Below are 13,176 nucleotides of genomic sequence, written 5' to 3'. Positions count from 1 at the left end.
GACCTGTTTTGTGTTTAGAAGGTTCTTATCTTCATTGTGACCCGTTTTATTTTCCATGTGATCAATCTTTCCATTTATTCTGGAGATTTTTTCTCTCTCATGAGAAGGGCCCACACAGGTCTTTGCGTCACCGGTTTACTCATGAGTAAGAAAGCAACCACAGATGATGATTGCAGCAGTGTGAGGAGTAAATATTGGGCTGAAGGTTAGAGAGAAGGCAGGTAACCCCCCCCCCCAGGCTTTCTCTTCAGCCAGGGCTCTCCTGGGGGTTTGCTGCCTTATGGGGGGCAAAGCTTACAGAACTGAATAGCCTCCCTTTTTGCCTTTTCTCACGGTTGGCATTCAGTGAGCCGCTGTGACGTTCCTTTTTTTTTTTTTTTTGTAAAATAGAGTAAGTGGTATATTGAAACAGAAATACATCAACCTAGCATGCTCTTAGAATTATGCTGCCTCAGTTAGGGAAATATTTTTTAAAAAAGAAAAAAACCAGATGAAGTTTCTCTGTTCTCCTTTTTAATGTCACAACCTATCTAATATTCCATAGGGTAATAACAAATTTCCTCCATTCCTTTGCAAACTAGCCATCTGCATGTGCTACACAATGGGATAAAGAGAAGTGTGCTGAATTGTACCAAAAAAAAACCAGAAGCTGCTAGCACTGTACCAGAAAGGAGCAGGACAGCTCTTAAAGGGGCAAATGGGTCAATCTAAATACAAATATGTGTTTGAACCAAACAATACCAAAAGTGATCCAAATACCGATCTATATACCCGTCTAGACAGGCCCTTAGTCACACTATCAGCTGCATTGCTAGAGGCCTACCAAACACATCATAGACAGCCAAGAAAATTCCTTCCACCGCTTGTGTGATTATCCTTGCACAATTGTGTAGCCCTATAAGATTCGGGCCCTTGAGCCTGCGTAATAGGACATGCATTGCTTGAGCGCAAAAGTTTCAGCCATTAAGAGCTCTTCGAACCACATCTTTGCATGACTGATGCCGATGGAAGCTTTCCTTCAGCAGCAAATGGTGAGCAGTGTGTGTGAGGGTCATAAGATCTCTAGCAGGGAGGAAATGGTTCACCTTCCTTGCTACAAAGACACAGGGGAGCGCACACATACCAGCAGCTGTTTGGAGTAACAAGAAGAGACAATTCCCAGTGATGCATTTTGTTGGCATGAGTCGATTATCTGGCTCTAGGTCCTTCTGAGTGTTGAGAGATTGACTGGTGTTCTGGTTGTTATCAGAAATAAGTGCCACTTTCTGCATTTTATTCTACATTTTTAGTTAGCTTAAATAACAGCCATTTTACATTTTGAACTGAGTTTATTTGGTCATGATTACAACTACAGTACCATAGACACTTCTTTAAAAGGAAGACAATAGTCTCAGGCAGCGCTTACTTTTTCATTTCGAGCTGCCCTGATTGGAGTACGAACCTACAAGGGAAAAAAAAAGAAAAAGAAAATCAGAATGTCAGTCTTTTGTAAACAAACAAGAAGTTTTTGTGATAGTTGATAAAATATTATCGGGGGGGACTTGCCCTCCAAAGTTAATCAATCTTTTCCTCAGAAATCCCCAGATGGCATGGTCAACAATGGAAAGAGATTATGGGAGTTTTAGTCCAAATCAACTGGAAGACCCAGGCTTTTCCACCTCATATTACACTATAGGCCATCCACTGTTCAGACAACCAAGAATTCAATTTCCAATAAGGTATCTTGTGTTGTGACTTGATAAATCCTGCCACCTCCATCTCTGCATGGACACTGAAGGGTAAGACAGACTGTGGTTCAACTCATGTGTGGCCATACCTTTGTGAAGTGGGAGTAGATGTTCAAAGAAAGCAGAATTGTGGCATATTTTTCAGCTGTTTTTGATGCACATAGATGGGCATAGAACAGGGCTGGGGAATATGTGGGCCGGTTGTGTTGAACTCCAGTTCCCATCAGCCCTAGCTAGTCTGCCTGACAGTGAGGTATGATGGGAAGAACATTCACCATCACCTTGAGGGCCACAGCCTCTCCACCTGTGGCACAAAAGACTGAAAGGAAATGAGCTTATGTAAGCAAGCTCTGCAGTCTGCTTCAACTGTTCTATAACTAAATTTATAATTATTAGAGGATGCTTTGAGCCGACAGTAAGAAAATTAAATGGAAGGAAAGCCAACATCACTGGGTTGAAAATACATTTCTACTGAAATTTATCACCAAGGTTTATCATGAGGTTTCTTGGTTTTCATTTTTAATTTCACTGTCAACTAGCATAAGAATGCTGAGCTGTAATAAAACACCAACAATATGGGAAGCATTTCTAGTCAAATGAGGAAAAATAAATGGGCAACACTTACTTTTTCACTCCGGATCCTTCTTATTAGAGGATGGGGTGAAGCCTAGGAAAAGGAAAATCAAGTATGAATACATTCATGCTCATGGTTTAAGAGCAGCACAAGTAAAATGTATTTGTTTAGATAATCTTTCCACACCAGTCTGCTATGAAACCTCAACATGGTGTGTGGGTGTGTGTGTGTGTGTGTGTGTGGGTGGGTGGGTGGCGGACCTCTGTGGTATCACAGAAGTAGGGCAGGCAAAATTAGGGAAGGGGTGATTTTTGATGGCTTTGCACTGCGACTGCCAGGGCTTGTGCAATGGATAGGTTCACAAGCTTTGTTCCAGTGGAGGACCAATGTCAATCCACCAAAAGAGGGGAGAGAACCAATGGGCATACACACTTTGGACTTCTTGTGTCTTTTGGAGCGGGATATACCAAAAATGCAACCCTACACTGTGAGTGCTGATGCCAGCTAGGAGTGGGTGAACATGGGTAGCCAGGTGTTCAAAAATCCAACTATCTCCTTCCAAAGTCCTGTTTGCTCTGAGATTCATCTCTCTACTTGGAGTAGCACAGCAGTTGCAGTGGCCATGTGACTACTTTCTTCATGTGAGAAAAAGTGGCAATATTAAGCCAGGTTTAAACCATTTCTTCAGACCAGCTTTTATGTGGGGAAAAGAGCAAAGTGGCTGAAATGCTGGGGCAAGAGGCTTGTTCATATCTTGCCTTATAAAATGCAAAAGACAGAACATTACAAATGCAACCACTCTATTTATAAATGTTTCTTGTAAGCGTAAAACACATTGTGCCTCTCTTATGCACGACTCTGTATGAACTAACCACATACTTGGGAATACATTTCTGTGCCTGTGAGTCACAAGGAAAAATCAGTTAAGCAGAAAACTATCCTCCAGTACCAATCTTCCCATTGAGACCTCCTGGTAAGTCACCAAAGAATCCCGAAGTTCCTCCATAACCAACACATAGAAAGGTTACTTTGGGGACTAATGTTCCCAGAATCCCTTTGCCAGTATCGCCATTCTTCAGGGTGGATTTCAGTTCCAAAAAGGAAGAGTGGTCCATCGGTCCAGATAGGCGGGGTATAAATCAAATAAATAAATAAATAAATAAACTCTTCTAAGCTCTGCCAAGAACACATATCCGAAACCTTTAGCTGAAAGTAACATTAACATCATAGCAGATAAAAATATTAAGTGGCTGGGGCATAAAACTGAGTACAATCCAGCTCTACTACAGCAAAAGGCAATTCCATTGGACTAACACATTTATTATAGCATGAGCTTTTATATATGTGGGGCTGCCCTTGAAGGCAGTACAGAAGCTGCAGCAAATACAAAATCCGATGGCCTGGCTGATCTGGGGGACTTCAAGAGACAATCACATTTCCCCAGTCCTGGCTTGCTTGCTTTGGCTGCCAGTTTGCTTTGGTGCCAGATTCAAGGTGCTAATGGAGACCCCTCTGCTGCTTCTGTAAAGGTGGTGGATTCTTCCTCAACCGCTTGGAGCCTCACTGCCCATCGGAACGCCTCTCCCTAATATCAGCTTCCCAAGCCATTTGCACCTCTCAGACTCTGATGCTGCAAGTGGCCACCATCTTGAGTGTTTAGCTGTACAGTTCTTATATTTTTATATTTGTGAGCTGGATGATGTGGTGTGGTTATGTTCATGATACTTATTTTACTGCTGGCAACCACCCAGAGTAGTAGTAGCAAGGCCACAACATGGAATGGTATAGAAAATATCAACACATCTCTCCAACGCTGGCCGCATTGCATTGGCTGCCCATCTGTTTCCGTGTCAACTTCAAAGTTTTAATGCTTACTTATAAGGCCCTAAACGGTTTAGGACCTCGATATTTGGCGGAACGCCTCCTCCCACCAAGGTCTACCCAGATCACCCACGCGAGTCAGGAGGTGAGGCTGAGGAGCCTGACGCCGAGAGAGGCCCAGAAGGAGAAGACACGAAACCGGGCCTTCTCGGCGGTGGCTCCTCGCCTCTGGAACAATCTCCCTCCGGCAATTCACGCGGCCCCCACACTGGGCATCTTTAAAACATGGCTGTTTATTCAGGCCTTCCCTCCAGCCAACTCCTGATTTTTTCTTACTTTTCCTTTTTATTTTAACTGCTGTTCTTGTTTGAGTATTATTTATTTGTCTATGTTTTATTATGTTTTATTATTTGATTTTATATTTGGAAGCCGCCTAGAGTGGTCCGGTGGGCCAGACAGGCGGGGTATAAATAAAATAAAATAAAATAAATAAATAAATAAATAAATAAATAAATAAATAAATAAATAAATAAATAAATAAATAAATAAATAAATAAATAAATAAATAAATAAATAAATAAATAAATGCTCTTCAAGTAGATGCTATCCAGAGCCCTATTTATTGAGGCTTGATAAATTACTCAGTGACTAACATAGACATAAGTTAGTTTAGTAAACATTGTTTACAGTTTCCATCTAACATTTCTTTCTTTTTAAAATCATGCAGGGAAATAATCTTGACAATAATTTCTTACAGAACAAATTTAGCCATTTATCCACTATCTTTCATGTCAAAAGCCCAGAGATGACTTGAGCTGGACTGATGAACTGAGGTGAAAAGGTTCTTGTGCATATATTATTTCGAAAATAAAATAAAACAATCTCTCTATTAACATGTTTAGGGTCTTACTATATTGTGCCATAATGGCTAGAACTGACCTTGGAAGCAGCCGATTAAAAGTTTACAGTTATTTTGTTACCTTTTGTAGACGAGGGGGGTGAGATGCAACAGTATTATTGTACTTTCAAATGCTTTCGCAACAATAATTTTAAAATATAATTTTGTTTATGCAATGGATAACTTCTATTCAGATTATCAGGCAAAAACAAAATAAAAATAAAAAAAGGCTCAGATTGCACACCTGCAACCGCCCTAGTTGGTCAGGAAATCCCTAATAATGCTAGTTCATGAGTAATCTTGAGGATTGACTACTGTAACACTCTCTACATGGGGCTACCTTTGAAGGCAGTATGGAAGTTTGAACAGGTAAAGAATACAGCGATTGCTGGTTTGAGGTATACTGAGATACGATCATGTCTCCCCAGCTCTGGCCTGCCTGCACGGCTTGCCTGTACACCTCTGTGTCAAATTTAAGGTTCAGGTTTATTGTATTGGCTAAAAGCCGTCACAAGTGTTTAAAATACAAATATGATCAAGTAAAATCATGATAAAAAATCACAGACAAATAAAGTAATAAGAGATCCTCCATATCTGGGAGTCTCCCGCACAATTGATTGCAGTGGCTCTCAGGAAATTAGCACGAATGTTTCTGGCCGCTTTTGCAAACAGCGCTGTTCTGTATGTAACATATGGGTCACGGTTCAAAAGTAACCTGACCACCTTTATCTGAGGGCTTTCTTCCTGTAGGGCAGCCAAAATGTTACCCAGGGTTTTTTCTCTAGGGTTTTGATAGAGCTGACAGTTGAGTGAATATTGGGCAACATCCTCTATCTCACCTGCTCTGCAAATACATAGCCTTAGATGCTTAGGGACATTCATGTACCTGCAGTCTAAGCGGTTGGCATGGTTTGGAAACAGAGTTCTGTGAAAGTGGTTCTCAAGGAGGCAAAAGTAAATGTATGTAAGTTTTGAACCCTTGGGTGGTTTGTTTTCAGCAGATGGTACAAGTGAGAGAAATTTGAAGAGTGAACTAAGGCTAAGTCCTGGTCATTATCCAAATTGTAGATCCAGTCCTTCAACATTCTTTTAACCCCAGAAAATACAAAAATGTCTGTGGAGAGGGATTTAGATTTTAGTAGGGTTTGACCTGGAGTTGCCCTCAAATTTAAGGTGTTCATGTTAACATATAAATCCCTTAATGGTTTGGGACTTCATTACCTGTCAGAATGCCTCTCCCTGAGATCATCCACCTGTTCCACACACTCCATGCAAGTGATGATGCTGTGAGTTGCCACCCATGACTAGGAACTGGGCCTTTTCAGTGGTGGCCACCATATTATACATTTCATTGACAGCAGAGGTGCATCAGACCTCTTTCCCCCTAGCATGCAGAAAGTCAATCCAAACCCATCTTTTAGGAGAAACTTTCTGGCTACTCTCCTAACATTATTGCCCATTATGTTCTTTATTTTCAATTTGTTTGTTTTTGGATTACTGTCACTGCTGGGAGTTTTGGGGGCTGGTATTTGCAATCAATGATATTTGTCAGGTGGGGGTCTGAGTATTTTTATGTTTTTATCTATGTAATCTGCCCAGAGTAGCGGCATGACACTAGATGGGCAGGGTAAAAATATTAATAAAATTAAATTAATAAAATTAAATACTCTTTATTTCAGAAATGTTACTATGGAAAACTGCAGGACCAGCAGCCAGTTCATACAAACAAAAGACCTCCTGCCCAGTAATGAAACTGAAGTTATGGTGGTAGGTAGTACGGCACTTACTTTTTTCTCACGAATCTTCTCAATGAAAGCATTAAACGTATCCTGCAGGAGAAAAAAAATCAAGCCAAGTTAACAGGCTGAATGAAACCTGAATGAAAATCCAACATAACACGGAAGAGAAAGGACTTACTTGAGCTGCTACATCCCTCTTGCCTCTACAGTTTGAAGAACTCTGTTAAAACAACATGAATCAAGTGAAATTAAATGGAATTAGAACAGGTAGCATCTTCTACAGTTTGAACCATTTTGTGACACGTGCAGTGAAGGTCAGTACATTAGTGGGGTGCTTCATGTTCTACTCCCCCACCCCCATTTTTACCTTTCTCAGGCAAGCAGTGAAAACAAAGCCTAGCCATAGAGATTTAACTGACCCGTCATAACTCTGAACCACAAGCTTACTGTAGGTCCATGCCTATCAGCTCTACAGGTAGTGGCTTACCTCTAACTCCACACCAGCAGATGCCTAGGTATTGGCATGGAATTTGCTTCATCTCCCCTCCATACCAGAACCAAAACGGACACTGAAATCCTGCCACAGCTGTTGTTTGAAGTGCAAGGGGCCAGCAGGAAGAAGCACGGCAGCCCCTCTGCTGCTTCTGTAAAGGTGATGGATTCTCCTTCATTGCAGCTTTTAAAGTGGAGGTTGGGTAGCTACCTGTTAGGGCTGATTTAGTGGTGGATTTTCTGTTTCTGCATGGAGCTGGGTTTTATGACCCTTGGGATTCCTTCCAGGTCTACAATTCTATGATCCTACCCTACTGGATCTTTGCCTACACAAAATGAGCAGTGGATTGAATGCAACATGCCGCTGAAAAACATTACACTAACAATTGTATAACAGTGAGCAATTCTGAAGTCTTCTTGTGGTTTATCAAGAAATGCCAGATGGCGTTAATCAGTTACAAGTGACTTATTTTCCACTTCTGTTGGATTGTCTTGAAGCCACTACATAAGAACAGTTATTAACTATTCAGACTTCAGGAACAGAGCTTGGAAAGTTATTCCTTCAGAGCACAATTCCCAGAATCCCCAAACCAGCATAGATGGTTGAAGGATTCTGGGAAATATAGTCCCAAAAAGCAACTTTCCAAGGTTTGTTCAAACCCTTAAATAAGAATACCTCCCTCCCCCTCTCCACACCTTCTATCAGAAAAAAAAGGGAAAGATTCTGCTATAAGGTACTTCCATGTAACACAACCTGAACAGGACATGAACTGCCACATTCTTCTTTACTAGCCGAACTACCTATAACGGTGGCCTTCATGAATTAACTGTGCTGCAACCTATTTAAGGCAGATAACAATGACTGCAGGGGTTCTGATCTGTGAAACAGCTGGAGCCTTCTTCAAAATGCATTCAGTCTCAACTAATGGGATTATGATTATATTAGTATTTTAAAACATTATGAATGAAAAATATTTACCAGAGCTTTTGCACCATACGTAGAAGCATCACCCTGAACAGAAGAGGAGAAAAGGAACCTGTTATTGGTATTTTCCGAAACAGAGCTAAAAGACCCCTTTGTAGTATATAGGAGATGGGGGTCGGGGTGGTGCCCATTCTCCTTCCTTAGGGAATGGTAGGAATTGTAATTCTGTGAAGGGATTAAGGGCCTCTAACAGAACATTTCCAAGACATGTGTCAAGCAATGATTCTCAGGAGTCTTTGGGGGAAGCCAGGCCCATGAACATAATATACATTTGATGTAAGGCTACAATATAGACAAGGTTTAGGAGTAGTGGTGAATATGAAACACACCTCCTTGTTTCATAAGATTATGAGGAAAAGTGTTGTATTTCTTAAAATCTGTCAAATTGTGGTTTATCTTAATTTTGTTTGATTTGGAATATGTCAGCTTTGAACCACAGTTTATGAAGCTGGCTTGTTCAAGGCTTTAAAATATAGTTGTCCACATCCCCGGCCCAAGGGTTTAGATGATATATTGAACTACACTCAATCTAAAATAGATGAACTTCCTTCCACGACTCATTGCTATCACAACCCCCACCCCCCAGTTTATAATAGTTTCAAACACAGCTACAATTCCTCAAGGATTCCTCTACTTTTAGAACTGTTCAATTTCAGAAATAAATACATGGCTAATATCTGGTGATAATAAGCATGTCACATGCCAGGAACATTGGTGTAAGTTAGCAGAGTTTTTGTCCCAGTCCAGACAGTCCAGTTGATTCACACAGCTTCTTCCAACACCAAGTGTATTTACAGTATATACAGAAGTTCAGCAGTATGAACTTCTGTATGACATTCAGCATGACATTCATAGAAGAAATCCATACATCTTCTCCACAGGTCCCCACAGTTATACACATGCACATTTACATACAGCCAATCAGTGTGGACATTGCATCATCCCAGACTGCATGATTCAGCATTTTGCACACCTGTCAAGTATGGCTGCTGATTATCCTGAGCCTTGTTCTGCCTCAGTGTGGAAATTATCCTTGACATGGAATTAAGAACATTACAGATCACTTACTTCATCACAACGGTTACTGCTGTAACCTCCACTGTACTGAGAACCCTGCCAAGGAAAAAGAATGGACCAAATTATTTCTTCTCACAAGAAGAGCTGCTTAATTCGTGCAGGATGAGGAGTCTAGAATTGAATATCCCTCAGAGGAAAAATCAATGCAAATTCAGAAGGTTTGAGGCTGGTTCAGGTATGAGATGCAAAGTGTTATGTCAGACTTACTGTTGTTCACAACCATGATTTTGCCTTGGCCTACAGCATGAATATGGTAAAATGTAAAATCTACACTCTCATTTTCATTGCCATAATCTGAAATTCAGATTGATGGACAAAACTGACAGGGAAGTATCAGCGGTGCAGATTGAGAAGACTAAAGCAAAAGCGTAGCCAACAGCGGAGTGCAGTGGCAAATACTTCAGGAGAGGGTTTATTAGAAGTTAGTTCATTGCAGCAGCCATGCTGTGGTCTAGCAGGCAACTGGAGCTCCAAAGAGAAAGAAGAACAGAGTTCCATGTCATCACGATACAGTGGTGCCCAGCTTTATGACGACCCTGGTAGATGACAAAATTGCTTGACGATGAGTTTTTTGCGATCGCTATTGTGAACGCAAAACGATGGTCCCGATGGGTTATTTTCGCTTTACGTTGATTAGGTCCCTGTTTTGCGAACCATTTGTTCACGAAACGATGTTTTTTCCAGCTCTGCAAAATGGCTTCCCTTCGCAAAATGGCTGTTTTCCGGACCCCTGCTTCAGAAGACAGCGATTTTAAACAACTGATCGGTGGTCCTCTATGGGCGATCTTCACTGGACGATGAGGTATTTCCCCATTGGAACGCATTAACCAGTTTTCAATGCATTCCAATGGGTGCTTTTTTTCACTTGACAACAATTTTGCTTAACAGCGATTTTCCTGGAACGGATTATCATCGTCAAGCGGGGCACCACTGTACTGATAACAATATATTCCATCACCCCCCAATGACTACTTCAGTGGTTTCATGTAGGTGATAAGGAGGACTCTACAGGAGGAAATCTCCATGTTCAAGCGGAAACCCCTGGCATCATAATCTGGAAATGAGCCAAACCAGCAGAACCACTACAGAGCAGTCCCTTCACCCAACTCAAGTGCTCCAGAAAGATGCCATAGTTGATGCTGTTGTAAAACAGCCAAAAAAGCACAGAAAATCAACTGGATTATGCATCCACAAACCCTACTATGGCATAAATTTCATAAATACCACATTATAAAATATTTTTACCTGTCCATAGCTGTTGCTGCTTCCATATGATCCACTCTGTAAAGAAAACAGGTTATTACATATACATATATACGTATACACATATACATATTTTGTTGTTTAGTCGTTAAGTCGTGTCCAACTCTTCGTGACCCCATGGACCAGAGCATGCCAGGCCCTCCTGTCTTCCACTGCCTCCTGGATTTGGGTCAAATTCATGTTGGTAGCTTCGATGACACTGTCCAACCATCTTGTCATCTGTCATTCCCTTCTCCTTTTGCCCTCACACTTTCCCAACATCAGGGTCTTTTCCAGGGAGTCTTCTCTTCTCATGAGATGGCCAAAGTATTGGAGCCTCAGCTTCAGCGTCTCACCTTCCAGTGAGCATTCAGGGTTGATTTTCTTCAAAATGGATAGGTTTGTTCTCTTTGCAGTCCAGGGGACTCTCGAGAGTCTCCCCCATCACCACAACTCAAAAGTATCAATTCTTCAGTGGTTAGCCTTCTTTATGGTCTAGCTTTCACTTCCATACATTGTTACTGGAAAAAACCATAGCTTTGACTATGCAGAGATTTGTCGGCAAGGTGATGTCTCTACTTTTTAAGATGCTGTCTAGGTTTGTCATCGCTTTCCTCCCAAGAAGCAGGCGTCTTTTAATTTCATGGCTACTGTCACCATCTGCAGTGATCATGGAGCCCAAGAAAGTAAAATCTGTCACTACCTCCATATTTTCCCCTTCTATTTGCCAGGAGGTGATGGGACCAGTGGCCATGATCTTAGTTTTTTTTTATGTTGAGCTTCAGACCATATTTTGCGCTTTCTTCTTTCACCCTCATTACTACGAGGTTCTTTAATTCCTCCTCACTTTCTGCCATCAGAGTGGTATCATCTGCATATCGGAGGTTGTTGATATTTCTTCCGGCAATCTTAATTCCGGTTTGGGATTCATCGAGTCCTGCATTTCACATGATGTATTCTGCATATAAATTAAATAAGCCGGAAGACAATATACAGCCTTGTCGTACTCCTTTCCCAATTTTGAACCAATCAGTTGTTCCATATCCAGTTCTAACTGTTGCTTCCTGTCCCACATATAGATTTCTCAGGAGACAGATAAAGTGGTCAGGCACTCCTCCTTCTCCCCTCGCTCTACCTCCCAGCTCAATCCTCATATTAAACTTTTTTCCAAGAGAGCAGTGTTTTGGGCCAGATCCCAAGTTAAGATTATAGGGATTCAGGAGGATCCGTGCTTGGATCCGTGTTTGTACACCACTATAAAGACATTTCTGTGATGTAGTCTATGGGCACAAATGGGAACTGCTGGAGCATTCTTAAAGGGGCAGCTTTGCACCCCCCCTTTCTCTCTCTCTGTCTTTTCTTCACCTCACCACAGCAGCTGGGGTGAGCGGTCAGCGTGAGGGCAGAGCAGGAAAGCCTCAAATGAAATGATTTTAAAAGCCGGTGTAGCCCCTCAACTCAGCTTTAAAACTTATTAAAGGTTTTCCTAGGAGGACACACACTTGGCAGTGTAAAAATGCAATGCCTTAGCCATATCATAAGGAGATGCAGGCAACAATTTTCATACCATGTGACTGCCACCAGACTTTCAAACCTCAGCAAAAAAAGTATTTCATATTGCAGGGTAAATCAGTATTGACTGCTGCTCCCTATATAATCTGCTCTGTCTACCTTGTACAGAAGTAGCTTTCCCAGAACAACTTGCTATACAGAGGAGCAGAAAAAAATAATTTATAACGTATACACATAATCTATTGCTATATAAACACACTGTCTGTTATTGGGGCATATATTACATACATACATACATACATACATACATACATACATACATACAGACAGACAGACAGACAGACAGACAGACAGACAGACAGACAGACAGACATATTGAAAATGTTTTTACCTGCCCATACTGGCTGCCACCACCATATGATCCACTCTGTCCACCCTGTACAGAAAAGAGTTAATTATTTCTTAAATTCCTTAATGTATCTGCACAAAGCTACTTCCTATATCCAGCAATAAAAATATTAGTATTAATTTTGTTTCCTGCAATCTCTGCATGCTATACATTACCAAGGCATTTCTTATACATCTTGTATGTACAATGGTGCCTCGCATAGCGAGGTTAATCTGTTCCGGATTAACCTTCGCTATGGCGAAACATCGCTAAACGGGACAGAAAAGCCCATAATGGGCCGAAAACTCACCGTTCAGCGATGCTTCCCGGGTCCGGCAGCCATTTTCGCACCCTCTTTAAGCGAGGGCAGGGCATGAAAACGCTGCGCGCGGCCATTTCGGGGCTTCCGGCGGCCATTTTGGAGCCGCCGAACAGCTGATCGTCGGGCTTCGTTTTGCGAAGATCGGTAAGCGAAACGTTTACCGATCTTCACAAAGCGAGTTTTGCCCATAGGGGCCATCAGTATGCGATCGCATTTGCGATCGCTGAGACCCCATCGCTATGCGATTTCGTCGTTATACGGTGCGCTCATTAAGCGAGGCACCACTGTATTTTAAAAGTTCTTACCTGTCCATAGGGGCGGCCACCGCTGTATGATCCACTCTGCCCACTCTGTGCAGAAAAGATTTATTGATTACAAAAGGCTTTTTTGTTTTGTTTT

At 41.6% G+C, this 13,176-nt stretch overlaps 1 protein-coding gene and 1 long non-coding RNA gene across 2 annotated transcripts; both read right to left on the bottom strand.

The window, feature by feature from the left end:
- Nucleotides 1–1,308: 1,308 nt before the first annotated feature.
- Nucleotides 1,309–9,811, bottom strand: LOC144589105 (uncharacterized). Its single transcript, XM_078393069.1, has 7 exons — nucleotides 9,713–9,811; nucleotides 9,305–9,349; nucleotides 8,231–8,263; nucleotides 6,938–6,979; nucleotides 6,808–6,849; nucleotides 2,353–2,394; nucleotides 1,309–1,441 (listed from the first exon to the last, which is right to left on the bottom strand). The coding sequence occupies exons 1-7, from the start codon at nucleotides 9,809–9,811 to the stop codon at nucleotides 1,391–1,393; spliced, it is 354 nt and encodes a 117-aa protein (XP_078249195.1). The 3' UTR covers nucleotides 1,309–1,390.
- A 26-nt stretch (nucleotides 9,812–9,837) lies between these two features.
- LOC144588648 (uncharacterized) lies at nucleotides 9,838–13,134 on the bottom strand. Its single transcript, XR_013544296.1, has 3 exons — nucleotides 13,083–13,134; nucleotides 12,459–12,503; nucleotides 9,838–10,594 (listed from the first exon to the last, which is right to left on the bottom strand). It is a non-coding gene; the product is annotated as an uncharacterized LOC144588648 (long non-coding RNA).
- Nucleotides 13,135–13,176: the final 42 nt, after the last annotated feature.

The sequence above is a fragment of the Pogona vitticeps genome, chromosome 4 (assembly GCF_051106095.1).
Source record: "Pogona vitticeps strain Pit_001003342236 chromosome 4, PviZW2.1, whole genome shotgun sequence".
Classification (NCBI taxonomy): domain Eukaryota; kingdom Metazoa; phylum Chordata; class Lepidosauria; order Squamata; family Agamidae; genus Pogona; species Pogona vitticeps.
The sequence above is the reverse complement of the archived record's forward strand: the minus strand, read 5'-3'. Positions and strand labels throughout refer to the sequence as shown.